The sequence below is a fragment of the Silene latifolia genome, chromosome X, assembly GCF_048544455.1.
Source record: "Silene latifolia isolate original U9 population chromosome X, ASM4854445v1, whole genome shotgun sequence".
NCBI lineage: Eukaryota > Viridiplantae > Streptophyta > Magnoliopsida > Caryophyllales > Caryophyllaceae > Silene > Silene latifolia.
In genome coordinates this window covers 155367019-155378085 of record NC_133537.1, presented here as the reverse complement: position 1 = coordinate 155378085, position 11067 = coordinate 155367019, and the positions used below count along the sequence as shown (strand labels likewise).

Genomic DNA, 11067 nt, shown 5'->3' with positions numbered 1-11067 from the left:
ATCGAGAACAACAACAACTTCATCCGCCGGTTCCTCCATATTGAGGAAAGTTTCAGGAGCTACCTTGCGGAAGCTCGATCCGCGCTGAAGCACGCCAAAGAAGATGGCTTGACGGAGCAGCAGCAGTTGCAGCTATATGACGATATAGCAACTTCTGAACGGAACCTCCAAATAGCCAAGGAGGAGAGGACGGATACGATAGAGCAGAATAAGATCCTCCATGAAAATATAAGAATTGCATTTTTACATATGTAATTTTTTTTTAAAATTTATGTATTTATAAATATTTATATATATATTAATTATGTTTATCTTACTTCTTCATCTTGCTTCTTCATTGTTTTACTAACTAATTATGCGAACAATACTTAAACAAATAACATAATGGTCGATAAAAACACATACATGCAAAAGAAATAAATAGAAAAAGAAAATAATGACGATGAAACTAACAGTGACGGCGAGATTTACCTGATAAATACAGAATGTAATAGACGATGAAATCACAGTGACGGCGAGAAGATAAAGCGACGATGAGAAAGAGAGAATTAGAGAAATAGAGAAAGAGAGAAAGAGAGTGTGTATGTGTTTTGTGTTTGTTTGTCTGTGTGTTTTGTGTTTGTGTTTGTGTATTAAGGGTTGTGTTTTGTGGCTGCAGCGAGACTTACATTTGTGTGGTTTATAGTATGTAAGGTATTGACAACGGTTATTAAACAACAACCGTTGTGAAATAAGTTTTAACAACGGTTGTAAAAAACACCCGTTGTTAAATAAGGTTTAACAACGGGTTTCAAAAATAACCGTTGTGATTACTTTTCACTAACTTTGCGCCAATTTTGCGCCAAATTATTAACAACGGTTGTGCATTTGTGACCCGTTGTTAAAACTAATAACAACGGTTTTTATAACCATACCCGTTGTAATTGATTTTAGTAAAATTCGCGCCATACATTCTACAACGTCTATTGTGATTTTCGTGAATAATCGTTGTTAAAGGGGCGTTGTAGTTGCCTGGATTTGTAGTAGTGTGCATAGTAAGTCATTACTACTGCCAGTTGTACATAGTACGGAAGGAGGGTACTACTGCCAGTTGAGCATGATACAAAAGTACTTCTGCCAGTTGTTGAGTTGAGCATAGCACGGTGTTAAGGGAGTTGTGCTACTGCCAGTGACGTAAGTGAGTTGTATGGATGAAGTGATGAGAATTTGAAGGACGTTTATTTTGGTTGGATTATTATTATTGTTGTTTATTCATGAACACCTGCGGTTGACTGTGTATTCATGAACACCTGCGGTGAACCGTTTTATGGGGAGCAGATTTGACAAGTACTAAAGATTAGCTGACTTAGGAGCTTGTGGGAATGCGTGAGGACTTGGTCAATCTACCTAGAAGTCTAGACAACATAAAATATTTTATCACTTTATTTATTTCCGCTGCGAGTTGTAATTATTTTATATTAAGTTTTGGTTGGTTAAATTGTAATAACATGTAATCGTTAAAGTTTTAATTTAAAGTACTTGGGTTTGTTGTACTTTGTTATTCACTACCTCGGAAAACCGAGATGGTAACAGTTCTATTTATTTGGGAATGTCTAGCTAAAGGATCCTAAATAAGTGGGAGTGTTACACCCGTAACCTTGGTCATAAACAATACACATCCAATCAATGAAAACAATATACCTCCAAGTCAACAACGAATCCTAAAAAAATACTCAACATTCGCTTAAATTTACCCCACTCTTAATAATATCTCGAGGTCACCGGTTCAAAACTGGAAGGGCCGGGGTTCGGAGTGAGTGTACCTTCTCATCCTAAGCCAAAAGGGCTCCTAACAGTTTCTACCCGGGTTCATTGAATTAGACACATCCTAAGTTCATTATTAAATTCATTGGTTGGGCCTGAGGATCGTTTTGCTCTGATACCACTTTGTAACACCCCCATTTATTTAGGAGCATTTAGCAAGACATTCCCTATAAATAGGACTGTTACCATCTCGGTTGCCCGAGGTTAATGATACAAATTAAAACAAACCAAAGTACTTTATCTGAAATAATGGTTTTATTACATTGCCAACCGATTAAATATAAACCTTAACATTACAATATACTACGCAGCGGAAATTACATAAATAAAGTTGTATAAGGCAACTAAGTGATCTCGACAGCAACTATGGTCCATGTCGAGCTCACGTCCCAATGCTCCCAAGTCAGCTAATCTTTAGTACCTGTCAAATCTGCTCCCCATTATGGTTCATCACAGGTGTTCACGAATACACTGTCAACCACGAGGTTGAGTAGGATAAAATACATTAAGACAACCAATCTCTCACCACTGTCAATATTCCAATCTCAACTGTTCACATGTCATATCTCGACATCAACTATCCACGTTATCCACCAGAGACTAAGCCTCGGGCCTTCCAATTATTCACACACGTTATCCACCAGAGACTAAGCCTGGGCAGTCCAATCACCACTCACATTATCCACCAGAGACTAAGCATGGGGCGGTCCAATTCTCATAAAGCATTCCACAATATAATCGTATAAAATATACACAACTCCAACAATTAACAAAGTTAATCAATCAATTAGCTTAATTAAATAAGCAATAATACACCAATCATCCTTCCAATATATTCACATATTAAACATGCAAACCAGATATAGTTGAGTAGATTATCCTACCTCGAAAGCAAGCACTCCAATTACGCAATCCAAGCAAAGCAAATCAATCAAATAACTCTTCAACAACCCGTCACCTAACAAATATAATAATTATTCAATTATAAATTATTTTCATTATTCATTATTTTAATCAATTATAATTTAATCATATTAATTATGTTATCGTGTAAATTATTACGTAAAATCCGTCTTAATTATCGGTCAAAACCCGTATCAAGCTATACAAACTAAACCAATGTTCAACCCTTGTTAAATAATTAAACTAATTATAAAACAATTATACGATAAATACGGAGTTATTATATTTAAATCCCGACTTCTCAAAACCCGTGTCAACATCCGAATAACCCGACTAACAATTTAAACTCGGGTCCCTCTCCCAAATATTATAATATATTAATATGCACGATCACCTACTCACGTGTAAAAACCAAATTTCTATACATGACTACTCACCCCGCATCCCTCTAACACCCCATACAATCACATGACGCAACCACCTAATACCCACCATAAGCACGGCAGCCACCACCCTGTGAGCCACCACTACACCGAACCCCCTTTACCACGCACCAACAACCAGCGGTAACACCACACACGACTGCCCTACACGTCCTAGAAACAACAACAAATAATACACCGAAAACCCGACATCGACAAATACCGTGTAAATAACGCCTCGCCAACACCTCCACGGCCACCAATACCACCTCTGGACACCACCTTTGATGCCACTGTCACACGGTGACTCCAGGGGTGGCCCCCTTTCCTTGGTACAACCACTAATGCGACCACAGTTCCCGTCTTAAGGCATCCATGACTAACCCCTCTGCTTTCCCCTGTTTCACCGCCACCACCGCCACAAACCTCCATATCCGACCACCAATACACCACTAAGGTGGTCGACTAACACCCCTGGTCCCAACCCATCATAGCCCAGGTCAGGTTAGGTCTGATTGGTGGGTCAAATAAGGGTTCGATTCCCCTGGTTCAAACTCGCTACAGCCCAAACCCGCCACCTTAAGACGCCCCAATAACCACCAAGGCCAGGTCAGAGACGGTTAGAGAAGGGTTAGACGGAGTCACGGTGGTCCAGGGCTAGCCTTGGGTCAAAGTTACGATTCCATGGTTGTTCATACGGTGGTATATGGTGGTGTTAAGGTCCATGTTAAAACGTTATAACAAAAACAATTGAGTTTAAGACGGTTTACCTTTTATCGCTAATTGCTCTTTAATTCTCTCCTTCTTTGTTTTAGATTTCTTCCTTCTTCTTTTATATATTATTTTTCAGATTTCTTTGTATTTATAGCTACATTTAGGATGTGTAATACACTAATTAGAAAACTATTATAAATTACCTTATTACTATTATAATTATGAAATATAATTATTATTATTATTAGTATTACTAGTATCACTATTATTATTATTACAACATATTTACCAAGTATTACTATTATTCTATGAATTATCATATATTGTTATTATTCGGTTGTCATCCTGACTCATTATTCTATTAACTTATTAATTATTTCCGTCTAACAACATAATCCGCAATTATTATAATTATTAAATATAACTAATCAATATAACTTATAAAATATATAAATATAATTAAAATTCGGAGTATTACAATAAGTCGGGAGGGTACAAGGGTAGCTTCCAAGGTAAAACAAAAGAGAGTTTAGAAGAAAGATAAGCATTAAAAGGTAAAGAATAAGGTAAGGTACACAAAGAACGAGAAAGGAATCTTCGGGAAAGTATAAGAATTCCTCAAAATGTTGATCAAATATTCAACCTTCGGTAATAGGCACCAAGACTTGATCGCCACATGGGTAAGCTCATGGTTTGTCGATCCAAGAGTACAAGAACCACTTATTGACAATCAACAAACATGTTAGAACCTATGAAAGAGCAAGCACAATGTAGACTACCACCTTAGGTCCTTAAGTCTACACATTTCTCATTCATTATTCAAGGTCAAGTTCAAGTTATGTTTGGGGTACACGTGTGTGCGTCGGGAGCAACATAGGCTCCGATACCAGCTGTGACACCTCGCGATAATGCGGAAAATATATCTAATAAAGTTAAGTGGAAATTATGAAATTTTTAAAACTTTTGTTTATTAGATAAGGCTTAACATGTGGGAGTCACTAATAAAATGAAACAAGTGCAACGATAAGCAAACTTAGGTTATTAAAACCAAGGCTTGCAAAATAGGGGGAAAAGATATCCCACGAATAACAAGTCTAAAAGGTGAGTCTAAGCATAACGACAGACAAAAATCCAACGGTCATGGTACTCGCTATCTCACACATGTGTTCACCCCATAAATACACCAACTAATACCTGTCATTCATGTAAACATGAACGCCACAGTCAGTGGGGAGTAATTCAAGGTTCTCCCAGCCACATTATATCAAAATGAACATAACAAAGAACTCAAATGGGAAAACACATTAAATATGATATGAATAACTTGAATCATAACAAAACATGGGATCATACATGTTGACATAATAAAAGGGGAAACACGATAGAATGATAAATGAGCAAGTTATAGGCATATTCAAATAAGAAAATAAAGGAAATAAAGAACATAGACACGGTTACTTAATCGCGAGCACGAACTCCAATGAAATATGACAAATGCAATCATCCAAACTATATGAGATAGATAAGCAAGAGGTCAATCAACACCATACACATGAGTGGAAACCATAGCAATTTCTTTGAAAACCTTTTAACAAACCTTGCACGGGACACAGCTTCTAATGTCACATTCATACTTATGGCTTGCATCTCACAATAAGAACGAATGGGAACATCAATCCCGACGATCATATCGCAACTAGAAGGCTTGCATCTCAACTCTAGTATCCGATAGGAACAAGACTTTTACATCCAATCAATATAAGAAGTAACTCTTTCTCTGAATGACATATGCCAATAACTATAACCAAGCAAGACCTTTACTAGTCAATAGATATAACTCCCTTGGTAGGACAACAATAATGATCATAATAACTCAGTCCTAGTCTAAATCTGTAACACCCCCATTTATTTAAGAGCCTTTAGCAAGACATTCCCAAATAAATAATGGTGTTACCATCTCAGTTGCCTGAGGTAGTAAGTATAAAAGACAACCAATACAAAAGTACTTTAAGATGATATATTATTAAAGAGCCTCAAAAGGTTTATTACTAATATCCAACGTGATAAATAAATATTATAAAATATCATTAACAACTATAGCGGAATTATATAAATAGTGTGTGAATACTAATTAAGGCGATCTCTAGACTCAAGTTATCTCGTCCCAAAGCTCCCCCTCTAAGCATCCAGCACTTCTCACAAGCTAACCTGAAAATCAATCTACTCCCCATTATGGTTCATCACAGGTGTTCACGAATACACAGTCAACCACGAGGTTGAGTAGGATAACCAAACAACAATAACAATAATGATAATACGTTAGCTTGCAACACAATCATCAATCCAAACAAAGACCGTCGTGCTCACACACACGGCTTGACCGTGCCACACACACACACACACACCATACGGCGAATTCTAATCCGACATTACACACGGTGTACTGCTCAGGTCCATAGCCCACTCCTCACGCCACCATGCCTGTCCAACCATCACACGTACAGGACCACCGCACTTGCACATCCCCGTGCCTGACCGACCAAATAATCTCAATAGCAATGCTAATCTTAATACGAATCTAAATGCCAATTTCTTTCACAATCAATCAACAACAGAGAACTAACCAACAATATAATAATATGATCATAAGACAACAATGATAACAATATGCTCAAGACAACAATTATGACGATATGCTCAAGACAACAATGGCAACAATAATCCATCTTCCAACAATTCTCCAATTACCAATATAGTAATGTTGAGTAGTTAACCTACCTTTTAGCCAATCTTCTCAATTAAGCAATTAATCAAAAAGCCTCCTCAACAAATTCACCACCTAAACAATAATTGAATTATGTATAATTATGAACTAATCTTATTAATAAATTTAAGATATAAACTACCCAAAACAAATCCCGAAAAACGCCACAAACAACACCCCAACCACACGGCCAACCGACGGTGGTCAACCCGCCGGTCAATAGCCACCACGGCCTCGGTCAACGGTCACGGTCACAGTCAACGGCCATAATACGGGTCAAGGTCAAAAGGAAACAATTTATATTAGGTGATTAGATAACTTACCACAATTAATTATCGGAAGGTGAAAACTCCGTCTTAAGGTTGTCTCACAAAAGCTATCCTCACAATTGTATTTGAGTTTTAGAAGAAGAATAATTATGATTGTGAGGCATATGGTTGGTATTTATATAAATTGGTAGGAGAAGTAGGAAGGTTCTAGGAAAGTCTATTTAATAATAAAATAATGAATATATCTTAAACCATAGGTAACACCCAAACCAAATACCACCTTCCTTCCTTGGTCCCACCATGGCCCCACACGGCTCCTCACACGGTCCAACCCGTGGTCCACACTTCGTTTTATTTGCTTATTTTATTTTACTTCTTTTGTTTTATGACTACAACTTATTATTTATTAGTCCACTTAATATTTATTCATCTTATTATTTATTTACAACTACTCGCTAAATATAAATATAAACTATTAAATAAAATACGGAGTATTACAGTCTTCCCTCCTTAAAAAAGAACTTCGTCCCGAAGTTCACCGCTCCTTACTATTCAACCAACCAATCAATATATGATCGAGCACACATTTAGATAAATTACTAACAGAAATTATCACAAATTAAGGCAGTGTTATATCCTACCCTCGTAAAAAAGAGTTACGTCCTCGTAACTAACATACCTTATGCAAACAAATGAGGATACTTCTCTTTCATCTCATCCTCAACCTCCCATGTAACTTCTTCGATATTATGATTAGAGCATAAAACTTTCACCGAAAGGACCTCACTATTTCTAGTTTTCCTCAGTTTTCTGTCTAAAATCTCCTTAGCCACCTCCTCATAAGACAAATTCTCATCCAATTTGACTGTCTCAACTTCTAACACATGGGTAGGATCACTCACATACTTCCTTTATTGTGAAACATGAAAAACATTAAGAACTCTTGCCAAAGCTGGGGGAAGTGCAAGACGATATGCCACTTCACCAATTCTATCTAAAATCTCATAAGGTCCAACGTACTTCTGACTCAACATTCCTCTCTTACCAAACATCTTCACCCCCTTCATTGGTGATACTTTTAACAATATGTTGTCTCCTACGGCAAACTCACTCTCACTCCTCTTCAAGTCTGCATAAATCTTTTGTCGATCTTGTAAAGCTCTCATCTTTTCTCTAATCACATGCCCTTGCTGAATTGTATGCTGAATCAATTCAGGACCCAATGTCACTGCTTCAGTGACATCGTCCCAACAAACTGGACTCCTAAACTTCCTCCCATACAAAGCTTCAAATGGTGCCATACCAATACTAGCATGATGTCTATTATTATAAGAAAATTCTATTAAATCCAACCTCTCTTCCCATGATCCTCCAAAACACAAGCTCTCAACATGTCCTTTAAAGTCTGAATAGTTCTCTCTGTCTGTCCATCTGTAGCTGGATGAAATGCAGTGCTCATCTTCAAAGTCGTACCCATACACTCCTGCAATTCTTGCTAAAACTTAGAGATAAACCTTGAATAACGATCAGAAACAATATCCTTAGGAATTCCGTGTAACCTCACGATATTCGTAACATATGCTCTAGCCAATTCAGGCTTACTACAAGTATCCTTCATTGGAATAAAGTGTGTTGTCTTACTCAAACGATCTACTATCACCCAAATCATATTATTCCCTTTCTGAGTACGAGGCAAACCAACGATAAAATCCATATAAATACTCTCCCACTTCTATTGAGGTATATCCAAAGATTGTACTTTCCCTTGTAGTATCTTATGTTCACCTTTCACCCTTTGGCAAACCAGACATCTAGAAACAAACTCAGCAACTTTATTTTTCATTCCTGACCACCAAAATGTTTTCATCAAATCCTTATACAGCTTATCTCCTCCATGATGCACATAATATGACGTAGAATGTGCTTCAGTCAAAATCTTTCTTTTGAATTCCTCGTCATCAGCTACACACCACCTTCTACCGAATCTCAAACCACCATCTTCCCCTATAACAAACCGCGACGGCACGCCTTCCTCCACGGCCGCACGCCACTTTTCCAACTTTGGGTCTCCTTTCTGCTTCTCTCGGATTTCAGCATACAATTCTGTTTCAACCGTCAAATCTCCAACTGAATCCCCTTTCCTTATTACACAAATTCCCATTTCTCTTAATTCATCTTGCAACTTAACCCGCGACATAGCCAAACAAAAAGCATGAACCGACTTCCTACTCAAAGCATCTGCTACTACATTAGCCTTTCCGTCATGGTAAACTATCTCCATATCATAATCTCCAATCAATTTTATCCACCTCCTTTGTCTCATATTAAGCTCCTTATGAGTGTAAATATACTGAAGGCTCTTATGATCAGAAAATACCTTAAAAGTAGCTTCATATAAATAATGCCTTCATACGGTCTCAACTGTCTTGGAGCATAAGCGATTACTTTCCCTTTTTGCATTAGCACACACCCCAATCCATTTTTCGAAGCATCTGTATACACCTCAAAATTCTCACTTCCTTCTGGTAAAGCTAATATAGGTGTTGTGGTTAAAGGCTCCTTCAAGGTTAGAAAAGCCGATTCACAACTCTCATCCCACTTAAATCTATTCTCCTTTCTCATCAACGCAGTCAAAGGCTTAGATAACTTAGAGAAATCCTTCACAAACCTCCTGTCGTAGCCAGCCAATCCCAGAAAACTTCGCGCATTCGCCACGTTCTTTGGTTTCTCCCAATTACACACTGCTTCGATCTTCCCTGGATCAACCGACACTCCCTCCTTTGAAACTACGTGTCCCAAAATTGCTACTTTATCCAACCAAAACTCACACTTACTCAACTTAGCATATAAATCATTCTCCCTCAAGGTTTGCAAAACAATCCGTAAATGTTTCTCATGCTCCTCATTATTCTTAGAGTACACGAATATATCATCAATAAGGAGGACTACTACAAACTAATCAAGGTAAGGACTAAACACTCTATTCATCCAATCTATAAATACTGGAGGTGCATTAGTCAAACCAAAATGCATAATTACAAACTGATAATGCCCATACCTCATCCTAAACGCAGTCTAAGGTACATCCTCCTCCTTAACTCTCAACTGATGGTATCCCGACCTTAAGTCAATCTTAGAGAAAACTCCAGCTCCACTCAACTGATCAAATAAATCATCAATCCTGGGCAAAGGATATCTATTCTTAATTGTCACGTTATTCAGCCCTCTGTATTTCATACACAACCTCATACTCACATCCTTCTTCTTAACAAACAAAACTGGCACTCCCCAGGGCGACACACTTGGTCTTATATAACCCTTTTCTAGCAATTCTTCCAACTGTTTCTTCAGCTCCTCTAACTCCTTGGGTCCCATCCTGTAAGGTGCCTTAGAAATAGGTCCAGTCCCTGGTTTAAGCTCAATATTAAAGTCCACATCTCTCTTCGGAGGTAAACCTGGAATTTCTTCTAGGAACACAACCTGATATTCACTCACTACGGGAATTTCGTCCGTGCCTTTTACTGCCTCACGCGTGTCTCACACGTGGCATAAAATCAACTCTCCTCCCTTCCTCAAACAAGACTTTAAGGTAACTGTTGAAATCAGTCTCACCTTGGGTTTCACCACAAATCCCCTATAGGACACTCTTACTCCTTTTGGTTCTTTCAAAGAATACTTTCTTTTGATAACAATCTATAAAATCTCTATTTATACTCAACCAATCTATTCTCAAAATAATCTCAAAACTTCCTAACGGAAATTCTATTAAGTCCATAGGAAATAAAACTTCGCCTATAAGGATATTCATATTCCTAAACATTTTAGTGCATATTATCGATTCCCTAAAAGGTATTGTTACTTTATCTTTAATTACTACTGGGTCATCCAATCCTAACACCTTAGCATGGTCACTAGAATAAATGAATGAGTTGCTCCCGAATCAAATAAAACATAAGATGGCTTAGAGTTGGATAGAAAAGTACCCAAAACCACATGAGCATCTCCCGCAGCTGCCTCTTTTCCTATCATGAACAACTTGCCACTGTTCTTCACACCGCCCTGCAACGTAGATGTCGATGCCATTCTTTGTTTTCCGGTGCCATTCTGATTCTGTCAATTTCCATTGCCTTGGCTATTATTAACGCGATTCTGAAAGTTGTTGCTATTGTTATAACTTCTTTGATTATTCCAT

The 11067-nt window shown here is 37.7% G+C and overlaps 1 protein-coding gene across 1 annotated transcript; it reads right to left on the bottom strand.

Moving 5' to 3' along the window:
* Window positions 1-7555: 7555 nt before the first annotated feature.
* Window positions 7556-9156, bottom strand: LOC141618634 (uncharacterized). Its single transcript, XM_074435727.1, has 5 exons — window positions 8680-9156; window positions 8390-8487; window positions 8229-8306; window positions 7896-8138; window positions 7556-7784 (listed from the first exon to the last, which is right to left on the bottom strand). The coding sequence occupies exons 1-5, from the start codon at window positions 9154-9156 to the stop codon at window positions 7556-7558; spliced, it is 1125 nt and encodes a 374-aa protein (XP_074291828.1).
* Window positions 9157-11067: the final 1911 nt, after the last annotated feature.

Bases quoted from the DNA above. Each gene is read 5' to 3' on its own strand.
- LOC141618634 (XM_074435727.1), bottom strand. From the start codon at position 9,156: ATGGAGATAGTTTACCATGACGGAAAGGCTAATGTAGTAGCAGATGCT. The intron at 8,139-8,228 runs GTTGGATTTAAT...GAGGAAGTTTAG, and splicing joins GGAGGATCATGGGAAGAGAG to GAGTCCAGTTTGTTGGGACG. The intron at 7,785-7,895 runs GTACGTTGGACC...TTCACAATAAAG, and splicing joins AGAGGAATGTTGAGTCAGAA to GAAGTATGTGAGTGATCCTA.